Source organism: Nyctibius grandis, chromosome 4, assembly GCF_013368605.1.
Source record: "Nyctibius grandis isolate bNycGra1 chromosome 4, bNycGra1.pri, whole genome shotgun sequence".
Classification (NCBI taxonomy): Eukaryota; Metazoa; Chordata; class Aves; order Nyctibiiformes; family Nyctibiidae; genus Nyctibius; species Nyctibius grandis.
In genome coordinates, this window is record NC_090661.1 from 731790 (window position 1) to 756793 (window position 25004).

Below are 25004 nucleotides of genomic sequence, written 5' to 3' on the forward strand. Positions count from 1 at the left end.
CTGCTGGATTTTAGTAGCATTAAATAAGTAAAGAATTTGTTGAAATAAATGGGCGTTTTGAAACAACTGAGTTGAAAGCATGGGGAACACAAGGAGGTCAGACACGCTCCCCTCCTTGCAGGATCCTGAGTTGTGTAGCAGCCACGCGTGTCCCCTTGTGCCATGGGGAGAGCTTCCCACGGAGCCTGCGGAAGGTGGCTGCTCCTTCTGCAACCTCTCCCATGCCAATGACCATGACATTACTTGTGCTGGGAAGGGCCTGGGCTGTGCGTATGGCTGCTGGAGTGGCAGTGACCTCGTCCCTTCTCATCATCCTGTGTCTGGCCATGGTGATGGCTATGACCTTCTCCTTTCTCACAGCCATGCCTGTGGTCCTCACTGTGCTAAAGACCTTCTTCCTCATGAGGGTGGCAACCTTTTTGCTTCACGTGCTACAGAACAGCTGAAGCAACAAGGGAGTTTATCTGACAGGAGAGTATCCTGTAGCTCCCACTAATCCTCTGGCTGCTTAGAATAAGCCCTTCCTGCCTTAATGACTTGAATGTCTGAGACAGTTTAATGAACAAAAGCTTTTCCTAGTGCCAGGGTGGGTGCCTCTCTCCGGCCGCAGGCTGCCACCTCTCCGCACCCACAGGAGGGAGTTCCCAAGAACAAGTGCCCTGGCACGGTGATCCTGGCTGGGCTGGGCCGTGGGGACTAGCCCACGTTCCTGAGCCTTAGCCACAGCAATGTTGCTTGCCTGGTAGGCGCAGATACGCTGCGAGGAGCAGCTACAGAGCACCTTGTGTTATGTGGCCCAGCAGGAAAGACTGAAACCTGGTATCTGCTGATAAGACTGGCTGGCATTAAAGTGATGACAAGGACATGGGTGCTACTTCCTACTTTCTTCCCAATAATAATACGTGCAGCAGTAATGATGGTAATAAAGCCACGGGAGCGGAAAGGGTGGTGAGAATCGGCTGAGCTGCAAACATCCCACCGCTTCCGACAGACAGCCGCGTCTTACAGCTTGGAGTTTGGCTCAGCTCGATGTGTGAACTCCCTGTCTGGGAAGTGGGGGTGATCACACTTCCGCACACCCACAGCTTGGCAGGTTTCCTCTGTGGCCTGCAAAGTATTCGACACATGGATTAATTTTTTTTAATTGCCCTTACCCAGGGACTACAGCAGGGTTCGTGCTCCCGGCTACCTGTGAAGCACTGCGCGAGGCAGTCAGGGGGGCTGCCCGTGGCCCTCTCGGGGCTGCTGCTCCATGGCTGGGGCTGGAGGGGTTGGTTGGTACATCACGTTGGCTTTTGTCGTTCTTCGGCACCGCGGGAGCTGGCTCTTTGCCATGGCAACCCACATCCGAGACCTGCCAGCATCAGACGGGTCAAGCTGGTCCCTGGTGTCCCTCCGACATGCAGGAAGGTGGAGGAGGGTGAGACATCTCCTCTGCAGCACTCCGGGGTGAGCCAGGGCAAGCATCTCCTCTGCACCACATCCCCGTTGTCTCCCCAGGAGGCAGGGTGAGGCAGGAAGGCTGCCAAGGGGACTGTGTAACAAAGCCCCACGAGGAGGGTTGGGTATTTTTGTCACTAATTGATGTTTGTGGCAACTGAAGACAGATTTCTTACCTCTCCTGCTTGACCTGTGAAAGAGATGAGACAAAAAAACTCCGCATTTGAGCTTTGATACATTTTTTACTTGAAGCATCTCTTTTCTTCATTTTGTACCACTGATTACTTCTCCTAGCCCTCCTGCTCACCATCCACTTGCATTTCTTTCACAAACAAAAAAGCAAAACATTGTCTCTGCAGCTCTCCTCTGTCTTGAGACAAGCCTGAGCCAGAAGTGAACACTACATTTCACTTGCTGTGTGTGCAAAGTCCCCCCAGTTTGGAGGTCCCTCCCTTTCCCACCAAAGTCAATGACAAGGCTCCCTTTATCTTTAGGAGTACAAGCCAAGCTTTAGGAGTACAAGCTAAGCATATCCTTAAGAAAAGACTAAGAAGGCAGAATAAGGCTTTAACTTGGTGGGCTGGCAGACATGACCAGAGCATTTCCCAAGGGATTAGCTTTGCGCTACAGTCACAGTTCAGCCTGGCTCATTTCATGGTGCCCTCTCTTAGCACGGTTCCTTTCAGCACAATTCGTTTCCCTTCACTGTAAATCAACATTTCCCCAAGCAGAACTGAGCTCAGTTCACAATGTCCTGACTCCGTGAGCAGAGCTCAGCATTTCACACACCGGTGGCGGCTGGCTCGGCGGTGCCCACGCAGCAGCCGGGCAGGGCAGGGTGCTGGAGCGTGGCGGTCCCGGGCTCGCGCGGTTTTGCAGTCTCTTGGCTGACTGCTAACATTTGCCATTGGCTGTTTTGGCTCGGATCACTTTGGTTCATCTCCACTGACACTGTCACAAGACAATCCCCCCTGTGCTCTGCCCTTTCTGCTTTTGCTCCTGCTCCTTTTTGGGTTGTCAGGAACAGGCAGCGACACGTCCGTGCGGATCAGGGGACAGTAGCTCCTGACAGCCCACATTTGCTCCTTAGGCAGTGCTGGCATCACCCCCTGAGATAACTGTATCTCCAGGACTGACATCGTGGGTCCCTGAGCCTCCACAAGCCCTCTTGCTACACTGCAAATATATTCATTTAATGTAAGGCCTTGACCTCTTCTTAGCAAGGTGGACCTACAACCTGCTGTTGAGTCTTGGGCAGTGGTTTTGGCATCTGTTTCTCCCTCTTGCTGCCCCAGGAGATGTTTCAGGGTTTGGCCCCTTTGGAAGTGGACGCCAGGCTATTTTGTGGTTCTAAACTATGTAACTAGTTGTTAAAGAGACTGCACTGGCTGGCATCCCTGGGGTGGCACAGTGAGCAAAGATGATACCTGCCCCTGGAGCTACATGTGCTCTTCTTCCCATGGCTGCCAGTCATTTTTAGTCCCTTTCTGACATTTGGCTCCCTCAGAGTAGGACAGAAAGAAAAACACAGTATCAGCAGCAGCCTGCAAAAGAAAGCCAGGTCTTGGGCAAAACCTGAGAGCCAAAGGACCCCTTACCCGAATCCGTAATGAGTTGTTCAATACAGGAGGTGACCAATGGAGAAAAATCAGAATAGGGCAAAAGGAATAAAAACCAGCTGCTTTTATTGCAGTTGAAGACGCCTCTCTCTCAGCCCCCCTGTGTGCACATGACTGACACCAAACGCTGATTGAAGCGATTCACAACAAGCAGCATGAGTGTGTACACACCACATGGTTACCCCCAGCTGAGGCATCTCCACCAGCCGGTGCAGCCATGTTGCACAGAAATGCTCCGAAACAAGCCCTGCCTTTCTGGCCAGACACCCACGTTCTGCTGCTTCCCTGCTCTGCTGTGTGTGTCTGGCTTTGCGAGGAGCCAGTGCCAGCACAGAGAAAGAGACAGCCAGTCCTGCAGTCCTTCTGCCAGCTGATATGAACAGGCTGCTGCAAACACGGCTACGCTCGTGCCATCCCCATCCAAGGAGGGGGCTGGCATGGACCGGGAGCTCCTCCTAGACCTCTGCCTGGACCTCGCACCCACCTGCAGTCAGTGCTGGGAGGGAGCGGCTGTGGTGGCCAAACTCCTGGAAGCCAGGAGCCCCTTTCTTCAAAATCTGCTTGGCTCTTGCCCCTGCACTGCAGCAGTGGAGGAGCTGCTGGTGCCCATCAGCACACACCATCGGCCAGAAGCTGATGCTGGCAGCCCATGGCTTGGACAGATGCACTCTTCTCTGGGTTAAGAACTGGCTGGATGGTCGGGCCCAGAGAGTGGTGGTGAACAGTACTGCATCCAGTTGGCATCTGGTCACTAGTGGTGTCCCCCAGGGTTCAGTACTGGGCCCAGTCCTGTTTAATATCTTTATTGATGATCTGGATGAGGGTATTGAGTGCATCCTCAGTAAATTCATGGATGACACCAAATTGGGTGGGAGTGTTGATCTGCAGGGTAGGGTAGGAAGGCTCTGCAGAGGGATTGGGACAGGTTAGATAGATGGGCCGAGACCAATGGTATGAAGTTCAACAAGGCCAAGTGCCGGGTCCTACACTTTGACCATAACAACGCCATACAGTGCTACAGGCTGGGGGAAGAGTGGTTGGAAAGTGACCTGATGGAAAAGGACCTGGGGCTATTGGTGGACAGCTGGCTGAACATGAGCCAGCAGTGTGCCCAGGTGGCCAAGAAGGCCACCAGCATCCTGGCTTGTATCAGGAAAACCCAAGAGTGAGCAGGAAGGATGAGCAAAAGGGGCTCCCAAACTGTTTTAGGAACATAAATGATGCCAAGACAATTCCTTCAAACTGAGACCATCCTTCATGCAAAGGAATGTTTTCTTCCGCAGTGCCTGGCAAACCACGATGGGTGAGTGAGCAGGGTGGAGGCAGAGCGGTCTGGATCGGTCTCTTTGGATGGGGATGCATCCCTGCCTCTCTTGCTGCAGGCAGTGCTACCCTGGCTCTCAAAAAAAAAGTCCACGCTCAAAGCTGGCTGCTTGCAGTGGTGACACCACCACGATGTTTTGTACAGGGCAAAACCAGTCACATTATGAGTTTCATGGACAGCCGAGCCCTTGGGGTCACTGTGGTCAAGGCAAGGCTGGAGATCGCTGTGCAGCTGCTTGGCTTTGCAGCAGGCTGCTGGTTTCCAAGCAATGTGCAATGTCTCGCAGATCTGCAGCCAAACCCTGGCCTGTCACTGCTCACTAGAGCAATAAAATAGCAAGGGTATTTTGCTCCTCAAAGCCAGGACAGCGTGCCAGACACCTCCCGTGCTGGAAGATTTCCATGGGTACAGCAGCAGCAGTCCTGGCGTCTTCTGCTTCATAAACCTCCTGTTGTCTCAGCCTGTGAAATTGTTTCCTTAGCCAGAGCACCGGTCCGTGGCGGGGCTGGTGCTGTGTTAGCAAATCGAGCCCCGTTCGCCTTCACTGTACAGAGCTTATTTTGCAGGTGAATGTAGCTACTCACCTTCTGCAACTCTGGAAGGTTTAATTCGGAGATAGAAATGCGCTTTAGTCATGGTTTGAATGCCAAGACCTGACTCAGACCTGTTTATGCGAACGGCCACTTACATCTTGGCTGATGCTTATGCCAAAAGCGTCAGCACTGGGTGCCTAAAGAGAAGGGCCTCGATGGGTGGTTGGTCGCCCTTATAGAGCTGGTCAGATCTGCTGCTGATCTGCTGCGCTGGCAGCACGGCGTGAGCAATGCTGTTGTGTGAAGGACACATGTCTCTGCAGACATTTGCACTCAGCAGAGACCATCTTCTTCCTCCTTGCAACTCCATTTACGTGAGTCAGATGAGCTGTTCCATGGTTGCCTTTTTCTGGCTCGGAGGTGCACTGATGCTGTGAATTCTTAGAAATACAACTACAGAAAAAATACAGTTTAGTGCCTTTTTATTCAAAGTCATTTGTGACCACTCTGTCCTGGGACGGGCTTGGAGGAACTCTCACCTTCCAAAGCTTGCGCAGTTGTCTGTGCCGCTGGGAAGCATCCTCCACAACGTCTGTGTCAGTGTAAGACACAAGATTTCAAAGGGACTGAGGAATCGGGCTCACGGGGCAATTTTAATGGCCGGTTGTTATTTCTGTCCATCACATGTGCCCAAGGTGTGTGCTGGAGCATGGCCCACACGCAGCACAGGAAGGAGAGGTCCACACGGGGCCCTTCTCCTGATGGTGACTGCGAGGTTCCTGCAGTGCTGGAAACCTTTGAGCAGTGGTTGACACATTACCATGGGCTAAGAAGGTACCAGGCATACGGCAGTTATGTTTCTGGGCAGCAGTACATTGCAAACTGAAGCAAATAAGAGATGTGATGGGTTTGCTGTGTGTTTGAAGGGGCAGGAGGCCCATGGAGACCCAATTCAGCACTGTCTTGGCAGGGAAAATCTCACTGTAGCTATATTGCACCATTTTCTGCAGTGCCTTGTGCTGGGAGCACAGCCACGTTTGCTCTGAAGCAGCCCATATGCTCGCAGCATCTCTCAGCGTGATTGACAGTGAGCCAGTTCCCTCAGAGCATCCTGAGATATCCCAGACTAATTCATCCTTTGCGCGTAAATATTCTTCTTATGGGGATTTGGGACATAAATTCTCAGCCTGGGGGAGGCCAGAGGAGACATTGGGGTATATCAACACTAACTGTGTCTGCTACAATACCTTCTTTAGCTTCAAAAAGGTTTGAAAATCACAGCTGACTTTTAGTGGAACTGAGGATCTTGCAAACAGCCTGCACAGTGTGGTCCTGCCAGGACTCGGCTGAATACTCGTGTGAGATCAAACACTGCAAAACCAGCCATCCCCTTTCCCAGGCTCCTGCAGTTCACCAGACCCATACTTCAAGCCTGACTCTGCAAAATGCGCTATGCCCAAGTGTCTCACAGCACACTAAAGCCCAGCATTGAAATACCCGTGTCTCTGGAGTAAGGAAAGGTGATCTGGCCATGATAATGTGCTGAATGGGCCAACCACCCTCTTTTTAAGAATAAATAAAGGTGTGGGACCACTTATCTGGCAGGGGTTGAGTCTTCAGGAAAGCCCTGGCATGGTGTTAGTTGCCCTCTTGGTATGAAGATGTGTGAGGAAGCAGGACGTGGCCGAGACTTGTCGGGCCATCCTGACAGAGAAGGGAGCAAGCCACAAATTTTCTGCTGCATCTGTTGCAACTTTGCACACCCCACTTGTCTTGGATTGTATCTGCTCCTGGCTGGATGCAGGCAGATTGTTGCTGAAAAGAGAGTATTACAGGTCAGTGAGTCTCAGGCATCAATTTTTCATTCCAGAAGGACAGGTCGTTAATAAACGTGACGAGGAGTACACCAGGAGGCACCATTTGCTGGCAATACCTTGGCCTCGAAGCTGTACAGTGGCTCAGCTTGGCACAAAAGGGGGTTTTGATTGATGCTGAGGAACACACAGGTGAGAGACGAGCACATTTCTGCTGTCTGTGGGTCTGGGCGCTTTGTTTTGGAAACACAAAAAGGGCCACAGCTCCAAGACTTCAGAATACTAATCTTTTTTGAAACAGGAGATTCGCTGACGCAGGGATTTTATGTGAAAAATGTCTCTTCTCCTGAACTGATATTTCCCCAATGGGAAGAAAAAAATCTTACAAAAACCCCTCCCAACTATCTAAAGTATTGTTAGATGGAGGTGGATACGCCCTTGGAGACTTATGTCTCCTGCTTTGCATACAGCCCTTCTGTGTCAGCAGACAAAAGCGTTTGCATTCAGAATGTGACCGTAGAGCCTCCTCCAAAGGCAGCCGTGCGACGCGCCCCGGCACACACAGCTCGGGCATCTCCCTCCCGACCTGGAGGTCCCTCCTCCCCCGAGCTCACTTGCTTCGTTAGCGGTGTTGCTCGAAGTGCTGCTGACTCCTGTGGTTTTGTCTGGTAGCTTTGCAGGCTGATACGACCTGTGTTATCACCGCTGGGCAAACACAGCCGAGGTATCAGTTACCAGGAGACTCTCAGCCTTGCTAATCTAATTTTTCAGTAGGGAAGTTTGCCTGAGAGCTCCAGGGAGTATTTAACTGTCTGCCCTCCTGCTCCAGCCCTGGGAAAAGAGGACTGGGTAGCTCTTTCCGTTGTGGCAAGGCTTATTTAAGGGGTTCCTGCTCTCCCCTTCCTCATTTGGGTGTGTCAAGGCAGTGCTAACAGAGTTAAGGACAAGAGAAAGTCTCAGCCTGTGTGAGTCTGTCCATGCCAAGGAGAAGAACATCAGGTGAATGACCAGGAAGTTTTAACAGCGGACAGCTTTTTATTTTACAGCCTTATTGGGTCATTCTTTATCTTGGTGAATCTAAGCTTTGCCATAATGCCTTCAAAATAGGAGTATTACAGTCTTGCCAGGGACGAGTTTAAATTCCAACCCTAAAAGCTAGTGCTAGCAGGGGTGGTTGCCCTCAGATCAGTTTGGTGGCTCTGGCAGGTTTCTGGACTGTTGTGAAGGCGATAGTCAAAGCTGCAGCTGGGAATAGGACCAGGTATAACGAAGGGCAGAAGAACTACTCTAAAATACAACCCTAATCCTGGCTGTTGAACGTAGCACTAACAAGGTCTTCCCCTCTGCCAGGAGAAACTCCTGCGGCCTGTGCAGGGCTGGCAGACCCCAACAAAAGATCGAGACATCCCACCCTTGCGTGGCTGAGCTGCCAGCCCCGTTCCTGATCATTGTTTTAATTGCTGATCAGAGCTGAGCTAGTTAGCTGTCCTCCCCTAAGCTGCTTAGTGCTGCTGGCACGAGCGATTTCCCTCTGAGCCTTCACTGGTGTAACACAGGCGGCAGCTGATACCGGTCCAGACCCAATCCATCGCCTGCCTGGGGCCAACGCAGAGAATTAACCATGAACCAATCCCTCAACCTGTATTCAGCTGTGAATTTGCCCTTTTTATTTCATAGTCACAACCCTAACCCTTCTCACACCACACATACCAGCTTTGCAGCTGGATCCCACACGATCACAGCTGCTCTGGCTCCTGCCCGCTCCTCTGTAAAGGGAGGAGAACTCAAGCGAGCAGAGCTGGCTGTAGACTGCTGATCCCTGCCTATGCCGGTCTCATCTCAGCCCCACGGGACTTGCAGGACCTCCCAGGAGTAATTGTGGGGTCTCCTCTTGGACCTTGGTAAATGTGATATGAATTTATCACAAGCTGAGTGCAAGGGTTGAAATAAGGCCAACGTGGCTCAAATTCTGACCATAGCTGGGAGAAGGACCAGTGTCTCCAGCTGGGCTTTAATGCACCCTCTTGAACCATGATTTCCATCCTGCTGGAGCACGGATTATTTGCAATTTCAAGAGTTTTCTGCCACTTGAGTGAAGTACTGAGCCAGCCAGGCACAGCGCAGAAAGTGTCTGCGAGCGCTTTCATGTACCTCCACCCTTTCTCTCCACCCAAGTATTAATTATTGTTGAACTGGTCCCTTAATATTTAATTGCCACCTTGACTCCCCTTTTCATCTCCTCCCTCTCAGGCGTCTCTGTGCCTCTTGCAGGCTGGCCCTCGCACTTTCCCTGGGCTTGTTCTCCAAATCAGCTCCGCACCTTGACCCTGCGCAAGGAAAGCTCAGAGCTGAGCCCGAACCGAACCCATGCAGCATCGGTGCGATGTGACGCCGCTGGGGTCCGTGAAGAGTCTTCAGCCCGGGTTAGACCCTGGAGCCAAGGTTGGTCTCTGGAGTTTGCTTTTGAGTTCTTCTGGCAAAGGGAAGTGAAATGGTTTGTTTGGCTTTAATTGAGCTTGGTTGGGATGAGAGGCACTCGTGGGCCTGGAGAACAGCCGCTGAACTTGCCACTTCTTTCTTCTTGCGTCAGACTGAAAGTGGGTCATGTTGCCACTGGTGTAGCCCCAAAGCAGCCCTGTGTCGAGTAATTTTGACTTTTTGTAGTTCACAAGGGACACATGACTGTGTCAAGAACCAGCTGGCTCTTGGCATGCTCACTTCCAGCTTGCAAACTACAACTTACAGGCCGTTGGGCTGCCCACGTTCTCCTGGATCTGGGCTGAAGGCATGGGCTGGAATGGGGAACCTCCCTTGGCCCCTGCTGATGACAGCTTTCATCCAGGGCGAACCAGTTGCTGTCTGCAGCTCTCCATGCTTTCCCCAAGGACTGCATTTCCATAAAAGATGAAAAGAACCTGCCTGACTGGCTGTCCCGGCCACCTTCCACAGCCTGGCACCTTTCCCAAGGCTGGGTCCTGTGTCCTTCTTCTGAAGACTGGGGTAGCAAATGGGGTGAGCAACCCTGCATTTGGCCCTGCTGTGCATGCCTGGAAGTGGGAAGAACTAAGAGGACAGATCCTCTGATCGTTCGCTCAGCTTCAGAGGCCCTACACTAGAATTACAAGTTTTTCAGGAGCAGAAAATATCAGGTGAAGTGATGAGATCATGAGTTATTCAAGGTGGCGTTAAACGCGGGTAGGCACAGATCTCACCCACAGGACTTGGGGCAAGAACCTGCAGGCTGGGATGATGTGCAGGGAGGGGGAAAAGAGGGGACAGACTTGTCCTCCGATGGGAACAGGGCTGCTCTGCACGTCCTGAGAGGTTTCTGTGCTGGTGCTATGACTGGTGTCTCTCTGCGAAGTACCAGCAGGCAGTTAGATCTTCACTGATTTTAAGCAGGACCAAGGTGCCACTATAGCCTTTAACAAACTTTGGTAGTTTTAATTTTAATTGTATATTGATACATTGAAAAATGAATGTCTCAGCAGTCCTTTGATCCATATGAGTCTCTCCAGCTAAAGCCCATTTAAGGTTTCTGGCTGGTCCCTCCTCCCAGCTTAGGGAATATGCTGACCTTTCTCCTGGCTGGCTGGAGGAAACGCCTCAAATGCCTGAAGGACCAGAGCGGGGGGGAAGCAAGGGAGGCAAAGGAGCAGTTTGTTTATTGCAGGGAAGTTTGCTCTGTGATTGAGGTGACCTTATTGCCGTCTACAACTACCTGAAGGGAGGTTGTAGCGCAGTGGGAGTCGGCCTCTTCTCCCAGGCAACCAGCGCTAGGACAAGAGGACACAGCCTCAAGCTTGGCCAGGGGAGGGTCAGGTTGGCCATTAGGAAGCATTTCTTCTCAGCAAGGGTCATTAGCCATTGGAAGGGGCTGCCCAGGGAGGTGGTGGAGTCACCATCTCTGGAGGGGTTTAAGAAAAGCCTGGACATGGCACTTAGTGCCCTGGTCTAGTCGACAGGGTGGTGTCAGGGCAATGGTTGGACTCGATGATCCCTGAGGTCTCTTCCAACCTGGTTGATTCTGTGATACAAGAGATGCCTCCAGCCCGACGGGAAACTCTTCTTTGATATATTGCATGTTCCCATCCCTGTGTCTGCCCGACAGGCCTGGGGAGGGGTTGCCAGGTCTGCTCCAGAGCCTGGGGCAGCGTGATGTGAGAGTTCATTGCTGCACAGGGCAGTGCAGGAGCGTCTCTGAAACTCCGTGCCCCTTATCTGCAGTCCCGACACTCGATACAAAAGCAGCCTCCCAAAACAGCCAGACCTAAGCTCCTTCCACAGTGGGCTTTTTGGCAGCTGGCTCCCAGCCTCTCCCGGCAGTTACCGAGTGCCATCTGTTGACTAAATAGCGGTCATGCAAAAAATGGAGAGAAGCCAAGCCGAAGCTGGGTGAAGTGCACTTGGGAAAAGTGGCAGCATGGCACTGAGTGGCTCTGGAGGGGTTTCACGGAGTGCAAAAGGAAAAGGGAGGAGGGTTTCAAGCCAAGGCGGTTCCTGCTGGTGGAAGGGCTGATGAAGGGACGCCAGGAATGCTTCTTGGGACAGTCACGTTTGGGTTTATTGAGGAATCAGATTCTTCTCTTCAGCCTTTGTGCAAGGCAGAGAGACAGAGAAGAAACAAATAGTCTTGCTGTCAAAATACGAGGCAATACTTGCTGCAAGCTGCTGAACGCTGTCCTGGAGTGGGGAGGTTGTAGACTCCTGTCAGAGAGGGTTCTTTGTGCTGAAACTGCTCAGGGAGAGGCTTTGCAGTGCACAGCTAGAGAACGGGACTGTTCCACCGTCACGAGCGCAAAATGGACAGGTCATTGCCCTGATTTCCTTCCTTTGCCCCAGAAAAATCTCCAGCAAACTTCACCCTGAGTGGAGAGCAGGGGCTCCAGGTAGGCAGCTGAAGGCTGTACTTAAGGGAGGTCAGCCGAGCCCCTGTGTAGCTCAGCACCGGCAGGGCAGCGCTGCAAAAATCCCCTTATGTCCTCTTGATTCCTCCAGCCTTCAGGCTGTCCTGAAAGCAAGCTGCTGTCCACCCCAGGGACTGCTCCTTCGGGGGCTGCCAATAGTTAGCAAGAGCTGATGCATCCTCTTTCTGTGAAGTGGAAGCTGCAGAGCCAACCTGGGGTACCTACACTGGCTACGCCCCATGGCTTCTGTGCTGAGTAGGCTTCAGAGATGGCACAAGCCAGCCCACAGCAGCTAGAGCCCAGAATCAGGCCATCCTGCCTATTAAAGGTCTTCTGGCCATTTCAGAAGATTAAAGGGATTAACTCTGGGGCTGGTGGACAAATTCCTGGGTGATTAATTAAGCTGGTTTCTCCAAATGTTCTTCCTCTCGCACATGGATGTAATATACACTCGCTGGCTGAAGGACTCTGTCAAGGTACTGCATGCAGGGAAATAGCTGCCACCAACTGCATGAGAGATCAGTACTGATGTGCTTCAGCCTCCGGGGTGGGGGGGTTGCTCGTGTGAACAGGGGTGAGTGTGTCCCAAGGTCCTGCAGTACCCCAAAATGCCATGCAGCCAACGTGCCCTTCTCACTGGAGCAGGACACTGGGGACCATCTCGGCTCCTCTCCTTCCCAAGTGGCAGAGCTCTGGGTATGGGTGCTCCCTGGTGCCAGGACGATGGTCCTGGAGGATTGCCCTTACCCTGAGGTGGGCACAGAGCCCATGGGAAGGCAGTGCTAGTCTTGGGACTGACACTGCACTTAAGAGCACAGCAGAGGTTTTGACAGTTCAGAGCAAGCCCTCGAGTCGAGGACAGCCTTGGTGTTATTGCAGCCCCTCCTGGCCATGGCACCAGGAATAAACAAATATATGTGCATGTATATAACCCCATAAATCTCAGCATATTTATAAGGTTCTGCTTTCTGCATCCTGTGAGAGTCCCACAAGCACCAACAGGTCCCCAGACCAACCTGTTCTGCCCCACTGCTGAAGCTGCAGATGCTGCTCCCTTGACTGGGCCCTTTCGCCCCTGGGTTTCTGTGTCCGCAGCATTGACTGAGTATTCATCTCATCAGTCTCAGATGACGATGCAGAAGTAGGTGCTTGTCATTTATGTCACTCAGACGTGGTAAAGGAGAGCTGAGAGATGATAGCTGTTTGTGTCGAGGGCGGTGGAGTAGGCGACGCTGCCCTGGAGGGACCTGCAGCCCTCCAGGGACATTAGCAAAGGCAGAGGTGTTTTGGGGCTCTTCATGCCTGCTCGTGGCATTGCTGGTTGCTGGAAGAGCTTGGCCACACCATTGGTAACAGCAGAGCCCTAGGATGCCACAGCTATGAGGTCTGTAGAAACCCCTTGCAAGCACTTAGCTTATGCTGTGACAACTTGGGCATGACATGGCCCCTTAGCTGCTGTGATCCAGGGGTAGCACAACGGACCCCGCTGCACGTGGTGCTTACCCTGCACTGTGCAAAGAACCTGGCCTGGGTGTTTGGGATAATGGTGGGGGTCTCTGTGTTAACCTGGACCCGGGTGCCAGCAGCGTGTGCAGACTCCTCGAGCCCAGGACCATGGCCACTGTGCAAACAGGATAACGCCCCATTGTTGGAAAAAGTGTTTCCATGAACATTGACTCTCTGACTCAGCCCAGCAGCATCTGCTAGGGCTGACCTTGTCCCCCCAGCCACCAGCCCAGCCAAAAATGGGCCATCACTCCACCCTCACAAGGGACTGTGCCAGCTTGGAAACCCAAGGCAGCACCATCCTCCCAGCTCCCCTGTGTTTCTGGGGCAAGGGAAGGCCCCGCGTGGCTCCACACCTCCTGCACAGGCTTGTCCATCACAAACCTCTTGTCAAGCACTTGGGGTCTAGCAAAGCTCTTGTGTCTTTTTCCCAATTTTCCATCCACAGCAGTCTTCATTTCCTTCCTCAAGCCTGAATCTAGAGGCGCTGCCTGGCAAACAGTTTCAATTTCTTTTCATCATTTCAGTAGCTACTAATTAATCGGGTCAGTCTTTCCCCCTAAGTGCTTTTCCTGAGCCATGCTTCCAGCTCCTGTAGTGCCTTCGCTCTGATCTCCAATAGTTAGAGTTGGATACTGAGGAGGGGCCAAATTCAGAGTTCTTCAAAGTCTTTTGAAGGCTTCCCTTGAACCGTGCTGGATTTTGGGTTGAACTTCTTGGGTTTTGTGAACCCAAAGGTCTGAGAGGGGATAGGTACGAGCAGCAGACCTGCTCCTTTTTTTTAATGCTACAACGTACAAACTTAGCAGGGCCCTCATTAACGTTGGGGTGTGCATCAGTCCTTGGGCAACATAATGTTCCCCTGTGTGCTTCCAACTCCTCTGCGCCTCTTGCCTGGTCTGGGTCCCTCGGAGGTTGAGGGAGACGGCAGCCAGGCTGCGCTGAGGGAGGACACAGCACACAGCCAGGACACGGTGCTGAGGTCAGGGTTGGAGTGTGGCAACCTGAGGTGGCAGGAGGCAGATGCCTGTTTTCTCAAAGCCCCACTGTCTGCAACTCTCCTGGGGGTCATTTGAGCAGCTCTCAGATGAGGACTTAGGGGGGGAACCTCTCCTTTGACTAAGTGCTTTCTGCTAGTCGTGGTGCTGCATGGTAATGCCCACCCCAGAGCATTGCTTCTGCTCCCTCACTGAAAGAAAGGCACATTTGAAAAGCAGGGAAATCAGAATTCAGAATACTGAAATTAAACAGAAAAAGGCAAGCCTGGCCCTTTTTTTCCTTCGAAGGCCCTCGCACATACTCGCACTGGCGAGGCATTGGGGACCCCGGCTATTTTCCCGACTCCCCGTCAGGCGTGCGACCAGCCATGCATAAACAAATGCCACGACCCCATGAATGGCCACAAAGTGAAGTCAAGCTGTTTGCCTGCTCCATTTTTCATTGTCCGCCCGGCTTTTCCCACTTTGAACGAGGGCTTGTGGCATCAGGAAGTTAAAAGGAGTCAGGAGGGGGGGAAAAGGGGGAGTGTTTCTTTTAAAAAGAGGGTGAGATTGGAGAGGAGGACACAGGCACTCAAAACCCTGTCTGTGCTTGGTATATTAGGCAGCCAGTGCTCTTGGCTGGGAGCCCAGACGAGGCTTTTGTAATCAAAACATGATCTTGTATGCTGTGCAACCAGTGCTGAGAAAGGCCGTCTGATGGCTCTCCTCTTTTAGCTCTGCTCTGGAATCCGCCGGGCTCCGCTGCCGATGGCCAACATGCACCGAGCTGTGAGTGCTGCCTCTGCGGGGCCCGGGAGGGGCGCGGGGCGGTGGGCTCCCTCACCCAGAAAAGGCCACGGAACGCCTTGCGCTTGCTTCCTTCGGGGTGGCCTTGCCGCCGTTGTCGCTTTGTTGTTTGTTTTGCCTCGCCTGGCTGCCGGCGGGCACGGGGAGCAAACGAGCCATACCGTGTCGTGGGGGGGTGCTGGGGGGGGCACTCTGGGGGCCGGGGTTTGTGTGTCCATCGCCGGGACAGGTTGCAGCGGCTGGCTCAGGACAACGCGCCTCCCGGGAGGGTGGGAGAGCGGGTGGGTAACAAACAGAAACCCGGGCAGGGCTGGATGCTGCCTGTCCCGGCGAGGGCTTCGGCTGCAGCTGTCAAGGTAGAGGATTTTTCTCAAAAAGAGTAGATGCGTTTGCTGACGCAGAAGAGTGTTAGCTGAGGGCCCCGCTCCTCTCTCCTCTTCCCTCCCCCCCACCGTCTGTCTTTCTCGCTTTTCCAACCCTGCCGCCTCCGAGGGCTCTCGCTGTAGGAGCAGGCGATCGTAGAAGTATGTGGGAAAACACTGCGCGCAGAGGGAGTGTGGAGCGAGGCGTCCCTCCAGCCCCCGATGAGCCGCGTAGTGTGTGTGTGCCACTTAGGAGTGGGGGGTATGACAGAATGACATGTCGTCATTTAATTGAAGCGCGAAGCCACTTGCTTCCCATTTCTCCTTGTGTGACATTTTTATTTGCCACAGAAAGAGGCTTCCCGTTCTGCAGCTCCGTTGCCCTGCCTTGCTATCTAGGAGGCACCGCGCTCGACTGCTTTCTGATTCAAAGCCATCGCACGTTTGTGCTGCCAAAGCCATTTATAACTCTCCCGTCGCTGTGACATACGGGCACCTTGGCTCCCCGGAAGAGCTTTACCCCGGGGAGGGCACGGCGTAGCCACTTTCCACCCCGAGCATCAGCTCCAGCATGGGCTGGGCTGGTGGGTTCGTTCCAGAAGCGGAGCAGAGGGCACATCCCCCTGTCACCGGCTGGCTCGGAGCGGCGGCTGACGAGCAAACGCTGACTTGGCTTAACCATACAATGGGTGAGCCCCCGCGGGCCGGTGCGTGGGCTCCAAACACCGCCCGGGCCGCTCTGGGACCGCGGGGTGCGCGGGCAAGGGACCACCGCTCATCCACAGCTCCCCAGCGCTCGCTGAAATAGATCATGCGGAGACAAATACCTTAATGGCTTCATTAATAAAGGGGAGGAGAAGTGCTGAATACCAGCAAAACTTCCCTTCCAGTGACTTGTTTCCAGCTGGAAATGGAAAGACCCCCCTCCCCCCTGCGCTGGCTGTGCTGCAACATAGACAAAATGCTGACAAACGTGCAGCCCTGCGCGGGGAGGGAGAGCGGCCTGGCAGGGCTTCTCCATCTTTTGCCTTTGAAAAGAGCACAAATACAATCTCTGCTGGAATTTTTAAATTCTTCCTGAGCCGGTAGCTCTGTCAGTCCTCCTTCAAAGGAATTTGAAGAGGCAAGGGTTTGTTTGAGGGCAAGCACCACTTTGATCCCACCCTCAAGCAGCCAACACCCCAGCACTCGGCAGCGAACCTGCCAATTTAGCGCTCACAGAATAGCTTCTGTTCAGGTAAACGCTGAATTCAGCTTTAATCAACCTTGCAAAAAGGCCATGAAAGTGTATCCACCCACACGGACAATATACTCACCTGGCACGTACCTGGGTGATGGGTGGCAGTGGAAAAGCGTGGTTTGTTCTCCTGCAGACCTTGATAAAATCCCATTGTCCAGCAGGAGGATGTGTGGAGGTGCTTTAAATGTCCCTGTTGTTCCACCTGGACACAAACGCTGCCTGTGTCCTGGCAGAGTGGCCCTCGGCAAGGGCTGTTCCGTCTGCACAGGCAGAACATCCCTCATTTGAGACACGAGTGAGGATGTGCTTGTGCAGGAGCTGGGGCCTGCTTTAGCAACCCGGTTCTCCTGCCCTTCTCCTCTCTGGTTTCTGACATCCAGCACACCTCCTCTGTGATGCTGTCACATTTTCAGCCTTTAGTCCCTTTTCTCCAAAGAACGTTATGCACACAGACTTCTCCCCCATCCGTGGCCCTATTGTTTGCAGATCAAGCATGGAGCTGTTTGATCAGAGCAGAAATGTAGTTAGTTTGGGGGTTTTTTCAAGTAAAGCCCTTGAAAGGAAGGCCTAGCATGGCAGGGGTGTGCGGTGATTCAGCAGCTGGATCCCCTCCTGTGAGGGCGAGCACTGGCCGTGCACACAGGGGGTGATTTGCAGCCCTGGATGATTTGCAGCCCTGGTTCCCGGGAGGCTTGTGACACTTTTGGATGAGCAGTGATGCTAACCCTGGCTGCATTCCCACGCGCTACCTAGAATTATTTTCTGAAGGGCCAGCTGATCAAACGTGCCCCCATTCTTGGTGTCCATCTCCTAGGTAGCTGAAAACCTTCCCGTGTTAAGGAGGTAATTCCTGCAGCTCATCAGAAATCTTGTGCTTTCAGCTGGGCAGGGTATTCCCATCCTGGTGAAATGCTACATGACACACAAAAATCATGGGTCAGGTTCACAGCACCTTAATTCTGCCTCCCTCGATACATCGGCACGCTATAAACACGTCTTCAGGAGGCTGGAGCCCCTGTACATCACTGGATAGAGTTCACAAACGTAGCTGGGAACACGAAGTAGTCAGAGGCTTTCCCTCCCCTGGGCTGTAGCATCTGTGGTTTTACTCTTTGCCTTCAAGCCTTGGGCTTCTCGCTGTGTGTTAGCTCAGTTTAAGAAGGGCTGTTTGCCAGCACCCCTCCATTCCCTCCTCCCAACCTCCACTGCTCCAGTGTTTCCTCTGGTGACCTCATGAGGACCAGGCAAAAGGCAACTGAGGTCTCCAGGAGAAACCCTCCCCTCCCAGGAGAAGGGCTTTGCAAGCCTGTTGGCTACCGCTCACAGCTGGGCCCTGGGGAGCCTGGCTGCCTGACTCCCCGCCAGCAGGGAGGCACCCAGGGCACGGCGGGCACCAGACCCAGAGCCCGTGTCCCCAGCTGCCGTGGCTGGCCCCTGACGTGTCCTCCCTGAAGGAGTTCACACCTGCTGTGTCATGATTAATGAAGGAAAACCCCGTCCTGCTTGGGCAGAAGCTCTTCCCAGCCTTGAACGCTGCAGAGCCCGCAGCAGAGGATGCTTCTGGGGATTCTGCCCTTGGGATGGGCACAGCCGGGAGCCGTCGGCCCTGAGGAAGCGAGGGCAGCAGGAACAGGGAACATCACTCGCAGGGATGCAGCAGCGATTCGCTCCCGTGGAAATGGGGAAACCGACAGTTGTCCTGAGGGTCTTGGTGTCTTTATGAGTAATTTGATAGGAAGCCAACGGGGATGGGCAAAAACATGCCGTACCCACGCGTCGCGAGCAAAACCACTTTAGTGTTTCGGGGAATTTTAAGCAATTTTATTGGCCAATTAACTGTCTATTACCGACTGATTCTGGCTTTAAAGAAAAATAAAACCAAACACACACACTCGTAGGAAAAACACCCCCACTTCCCTCCCGGCACCGCTCCCTCCCAGTGCTTTTGTTCGCTGTCCCGCTCAGCACAGGGCAGCCCGTCCCGTCAGTGAGGCGAGGGCAGCGTCGGTGATGGGGGTTCATGCCTGGTGGCCCCCCCGCCGGCAGCAGCCCCTCCAGGGTCCCCTCTCGGGTGGGCCACCCTCCTCCTCCTCCCACCAGGGCCTTTTTCTCCTGGACCTCCTCCTGCTCCATCCTCGACAGGTCCCGGGCGAGGGTGGGACCAGGATGGTCACGTGCAGATGCTGGCCCCAGAGACCATTGGCACACACGAACATCTTGGCCAGCCCTTGGGGACCGTCAGTGTGCCTTTAACCACACGCTGGCTGCTTCTGCTTCGTAAGGACACAACCTCGAGAGTCACCCGCAGCAGCAACACCTAGTTGTAGTGAGGTGGACCATGGTTTTGTCACATTTGCGTCTCGATTCCTCCAGCCTTTCCTGGCACTGGGGGCGATACGCATCGCGCACGGCAGCTGGGTTTGCTGCAGTGCTCCTGCGGCACGTTGACTGCAGAGGGACAAATGGCACAGGCTGGGGGTGGCCTGGTGGTGGTCAGAGTTGTGGTGTCAGCAAAACAGATATCTGGGCGTGCAATGTCTGCTCAGAGATATGGGGTTCCTCTCCTCCCCTCCCCAGTCTCACGTTGTCTTATCCAGCTCTGTGTGAGCGGAGGAGAGGGAATACGAGATCTCTGCAGAATGCAGATGCCGTGCTGATAAGGAGAGCACAAAAACACTGTTTAAAAATAAACCTGTAGTGCCTTGGAGATCTCAGCCTTGCCACCTTGCTCTTCATGCGAACACCAGGCAGAGTCTAGATGACACAGATCAGCTTGCTGCAGTGAGTTGATACTCATCAGAATTAATTTTCGCTAGATGCTGCTGTCAGTAGAATTTAAAAAATCTGATTTGTTATCCCCAGTGGTAATCGAGGTGCTCTCTGAATGTAAATGGAGGGGGACTGATGTGCCTGAGAACACCTGGACCCGCAGCAGGGAGAGGGGTCATTTACTGCATGCAGCTAAGCCGTGCGTTAACTCTGGAGCCTACCGACAGCCACCAAAGTGGGGCAGCAGCTTTTTGCTCTAACTACCTCACTGCTGAAAAAAATTGTAAGAAAATAAAAGGTCAGTTGTGTCAGGAAAAGGTCAATTTACAAGATACAGTATTTTTAATGGAGAACCAAGGGGAGAAAGGGTGGGGAAACACCCTTCTACTTCCTACCCTGGCCAAAGAGAAGGAGCAGGTTTCGTCTTGTTGATGTGATGACTGAGAGGAGCTTTGCCCCTTCTGTTTGCAGGATGCTGCTGTGGATGATGCAGTGTTAAGGAAGAAAGAACAGAAAGATGTGGAACTCGATAAGAAAATCTTGGCTTTGCGGAAAAAGAATGAAGCACTCATACGAAGATACCAGGTGAGTCTGCAGGTTCTGACCTTCCCCAGCTCCCTTTTGGAGTCCTCAACTCACAAAGGAAATGGTCAGCAGTGTTGGCGCTTGCCTTGCTGCTGCCTTTGGTACCACAGGAGCTATTTTGGACCTTTTCTGGTGGCAGCAAAAATGGTGTATAGTGGTAAGTTATGGGGAAGGCTGAATGCCACGAGTAGCTGGGGGAGAGGAACTCTTACCCCCACCTGAAATGCTGCCCACCTGCCACCACCACTCGGCTTCTAGAAGAAGCTGCCTAGTAGATAGCCAGATCTCAGCCACCTCCCCTTGGCCACAGATAATGCCCTGGCCCCAGACTGGTACAGGGTCCATGGCTTCTGTGCACGGCCCTCTCTTTCTGCAGGGTCCTGTGTCTTCCCCTCTCCACATGTCCTATACCAAATCTTTCATTAACCTCACACTGATCATCTTCCCTGCCTGTCAGGAAGGGACCCCTTGTCTGTGCTTGCTTCCCATTGCATGTGCTGAGACCACAGCAGACACTCTGTGTCAACAAGAGTGGCACAGGGACAGGTAACGCAGGTCACAGCTGCCTGTGACCCCTTCCAAGGGCACACCAATGGGACACAAGTTGGTCCACTCCCTCTTAGAGGTGGAGGTGGGTCCATTTAGGAGAAATCCTAAACAGAAGAATGGACAACATCTGTAGACATCCAGGTACAGGCTGATGATATGGATATATATGTGTTTCAGGAAATAGAAGAGGACAAAAAGCAAGCTGAGCAGAAGGGAATGGCTGTTACCTCCAGGAGACCCAAGCAGGATGGACTCACTATTACCATCACCAAAGCTCACAACGTAAGTGCTGCCTCTCCTTCACCACAGGCCAGCTCTCACTCCAGGCCTACCTCAGTGGCATTTCTGAAAGAGAGAGCCTCCACAGCAAAGCTCTTTCAGGCAGAGGACATAACTCCTAAGCCCTTGCAAAAACAATGTGAAAACTCTGCAGAGGTGTGTGCTCAGGGTGATTTTAGGTGATGCACATAAATTTCCAGCCATGCCCAGGCACCTGTACCCAAGCATGTAGAATTAACAGGGAAATGAATGGATGTGTGAACAGGCACGCTTGGCCCTGCGTGGGCCCCAGGTGTCAACGTTGCTGCAAATACACAGGCAGAACCTACCAGGTGTCTGTGTGTCCCTGGAGGTGTCAGGAATGCTCTGAGGATGCCCGTAGGCTGGGTAAAGTCATGGTCTCCTTAGGCTTTGTGAGTGAGCAAAACGAGTAGCCCTTGGTTGCTTTGGGGCTTCCCACAAGGGGGGCAAAGGCTTCAAGTCCCAGGCTTCCTTCCTCACCAGACCAAATCTGTGTCTGACAAGCCCTGTCCACCCCTCCTGGCAGTGTGGGGCTTGGTAAACCACCCACCCAGCCCTGCTTGAACCCCCAGCTGAAGTCCTCTGCCAGAGCTCGCGCGGAGTGTGCCGAGCCAGCCCACCCTCCTTCTGCCAGCCAGCACTCCTGGGTTGTTAGATCCAGGCTAGTGCATTGCTCACTCCTCAACCACGCCCCGGCCCGTGCTGTTCTCTGGAGGTGCGCTGTTGCACACATTTTTCTCTCATACAGGACCTGAAAGATGCAATTACCCAGACTGAACACTATGGACAAGATAGCCCAGCCCTCTCGATGGTGAGCACCACCCTCAGGAGCCATCCACTTGGCTTCCAAGGCCATCTCCATCAGGACTTAGGCTTTCCCGATCTAACTCAGAGTGCTGCAGAAAGAGATGAGGATGACATTTGTTTCCTATAACTCTGGCATTTTGGTCTGAAATGTCAGATTTGTAAGTGCAAAGGATTTTCCAGACCCGCTGTAATTGTGGGTTTCGCTGCTGAGCAGACAACGAGCCCCTTGTTCCCTAGGAATGTCACGGCACCGCGCCGGGCACAGAAAGCTTCCTGGGGGCAAGGCCTGCCTTTCTGTAGCTGGCCTCCCTGCTGGCCTGCAGGTGTGTTTGGGGAAGGGAATCACACTCATGAGCAGAGGGGCCTGGATGTGCTAACAGAAGTGATTCGTTTTCCAGGACAAAAGGGTGGTAAGCGAGAAATGGGGGAGCCCCTGTCCTACGAGCCCTGGGTTCGGCATTGGCAGTGAGGAAGAGGAGGAGGAGGAGGAAGCAGATCATATGTTCACATTCAGGATGGGGAAGAGGATGCAGCTGGCCGTTACCATGGACAACAAAGCCAAGGTGAGCAGGGAAGAGGATTCCTCTTACACTGCAGCCTCTTGACTTACAAAGGGGCTTCTGTTCTGCCTCTCACTTGAGCTGTCTGCTTGGTGTGTTCCCCCGGTGTCTCGTCTCCGAAGGGAATCGTTCCCTTCTTGCCTCTTTGCTTTCATTTCTCAATCCTTCAGCACAGCCTCAGTCTCCATCTCGAGTTGCCACGCACTTTCCTCCCCATGTCTGATTCACAGGAATCAGCCCCCAGGCCTTGCTAAACCTCCAGCAACTCCATTCAGCCATGCACAGCCAGTTCCCATTCTGGGAGATCAGTCACCTCATTGTCCTCCTGGGCCACCGGCGGGTTTGTTAAACTGTGTCGCTGTGCCTGGAAAGGGGATGGGAATAAGTGGGAGCTCAGACAGATTTATCTGCGTTACTCCCCAGCTATTCCCAGGGAGGCAATGATGTTTGGTGGTAAAAACAGCATCATTGCTCCCTGTTGCTGTGTTCTAGAAAGTCCTAAATACAGAAGGAAAAACGGAGTGACATGAGTGCTGCAGCTGCCGATGTGATGGGCTGAAAATGTGACCCAGTATTTGCAGACTTAATTAAAAATTGTGCGAAAAGGCAAAAGTAATTGAAAACGCTACTTCACTTTTCAAATCCCCAACCATCCCCTCCTGGGCGCTGCCCTGTCCCTCGTGGGGTCTGTGCATCCAGATATAATGACCCTCATGGCAGCTTCTGCACGTCGGGACTTGTTTGCCAAGAAGGGTTTGATAAACCTTTGGCAGTTAGTACTGGCAGCACGTCCAAGGAAGTACGTCCCTGCGTGAGCTTCATGCTCTTATTTTCTTCCCTTGGAGCATATCTCAGGGGACTGATCCTGTTCTCACTGGAGTTAGGAAGTTTGACCACTGAGATAATAGGAACGAGGACCAGAAGTGCCACCTTCTTTGGAAAGATGGAGTATCTGCGTGCACAGATGCGCCTGTACGGGGACTGAGGGAAGCTCTCCAGTTAGTGAGTCTCTGGATGGAGATCACTGCTGCAGGTGATGCTTCTTGCTGTTGAATACATTCAAAAAGAATACAAGAGGCAATGTTATGTATTTATTGGTTAAGACTAAGGAGACACGAGTGAGACAATGGGGACACGACACCCAGGTGAGCACAGCCCCTCTGTGCTGACCACGCCGATGTGAAGGAGACAGAAAGCCTCAGCTGGCCCTGGGCCTCACTGAGACCTTGGGGCAGACAAGGTCAGCTCCTGTCTCCATCACGGCAGCGCTGGGAACAGGAACTGGTGGCAGCAAACGGTGCTCCCCTGGGTCCCCTCTTAGGCGCAGCAACGTGCTTGGCCCACAAAATGAGAGTGGGCTTTTTGGAACTGAGGTCTGAGCCAAGGACCTTCCCCAGGGTAATGAAGCGAAACCTCACCCTTCCTGCTGCCCTGGTGCTTTGGGGTGGGAGTGCTGAAACCCTGGGCTGTAAACAAAAGGCAGAGAGACATTTCTCTCTCTGCAGCTGCTTGGAAATATTTTTCTGATCTTGTGCCTCGAATGCCTTTTCATTTCTGTTTCTCTGTGACCTAGTTACCCTTTCTTTCCACGAAGAGAGGCCACAATCACTGTGCCATTATGAAGTCATTCTATGTTACCTTGAAGGAACTGAATCGTTTAGGAAATAATGCACCTTTCAGAAGGATTTTTCAGGAGAAGGGACTGAGGCTTCTCATTCCCTTTGTTCCAGATAGATTACCAGTAGCGTGAACATGCCCTTCAGATGAAATCTCATTCCAGCACAACCAAACCACCTCCTGATGGAAGGGGAAAAGTTCTGTTTTTTCTTAGAATAGCGGGTACATAGACATGTAACCATCCTCGTTACTGGCTGAACTTTACCAATGAGATACTTGAGAGTCTCCTCCAAGGTTTCTCCTGGCTATAGCTCTGCACGGGGTGCCTCTATCTGAAGCAATTACATTTGCAGAGCGAGTGGCTCTCGCAGACAGGCTGTGTCCCCTGGAGCCGTTTCCATAATCTATAGCTCAGAATTCAAGTCCTAGGTGGGGATTTGTATTAGCACAAAGCACTGGCAGCTAAATCACATTGCTGCCTTAAGCTCTGTGCCACGGTTTTTCAGCATGGCCAATTAATAGACCTCTGAGATTTTTCTGCTGGCAATGCAGACCTCTGTGGAAGCTCCCCACAAGTTCCCTGTTGTATGGTGTGTATGAATTTGCTTGCATTAAGCACCTTTCACAGGCCTTAGAAGCCCCCCAAGGTGTCCTGAGTGTTGGTGTAAAGCACAACCCAGCAGCCTGACTTGATGACAGAGGAAAACTGATTTATTGGTGAATGCACCAGTGGCATCAATCCAGAACCTTCCTTCAGTTACTTGAAATATACTTCTCAAAGTGGGTGAGTAGAAAGAGCATAGGACCGTAATGGGTGAGAGGGGAAAAATTATCAGGGTTTTGGACAAAATTGTGTTTGATATCACATGAAGTACAAGCTTATTTGTGGCTGCTGCCCCGTTAAGGCATCCTCTGGGCTGCTGAAGATTAAAAGAGAGGGCAGGTAACTTCAGCGTCCCAGTGAGCAAGGCTTCAGCAGGCGTCTCTGGAGAGACTTGCTCGGTGACACCGGGATGACTCAATGGGCTGTCACCATCCTTCCTCTGACCGTTGCAAGGTTCAAGCAACAGAGTTGTTGGGCTGTACAGAAAACCATTTACATTCAATCCTAAATATCACAAATCATTGCAAAGTGAGAAATCCCAAAGGAAAGACAGCTGGAAAATTGCATAAACTGGTCAGAAGTCCAGGTTTTTCCTTCGTTCCTCGTGTTCTTTTTCCTGACACTCCTCAGACAGGTATTTTTAACGCTGCCTTTGCATTCTGGGCACTGCTCAGTTACGGT

General features: G+C 52.7%; 1 protein-coding gene across 2 annotated transcripts in view; it reads left to right on the plus strand.

Annotated features, from left to right (window-relative positions):
* The first annotated feature begins 14783 nt into the window (after positions 1-14783).
* Positions 14784-25004, plus strand: part of CCDC9B (coiled-coil domain containing 9B) — a 39823-nt gene continuing 29602 nt past the window's right edge. The window contains exons 1-5 of one of the 2 annotated variants that reach the window (XM_068397732.1): positions 14784-14912; positions 19773-19886; positions 20613-20717; positions 21484-21546; positions 21941-22105. In XM_068397732.1, coding sequence (XP_068253833.1) covers positions 14892-14912; positions 19773-19886; positions 20613-20717; positions 21484-21546; positions 21941-22105 — 468 coding nt within the window. In that variant the 5' untranslated portion in view covers positions 14784-14891. The remainder of the gene's footprint in view (positions 14913-19772; positions 19887-20612; positions 20718-21483; positions 21547-21940; positions 22106-25004) is intronic. The other variant, XM_068397733.1, reaches the window with a different exon arrangement.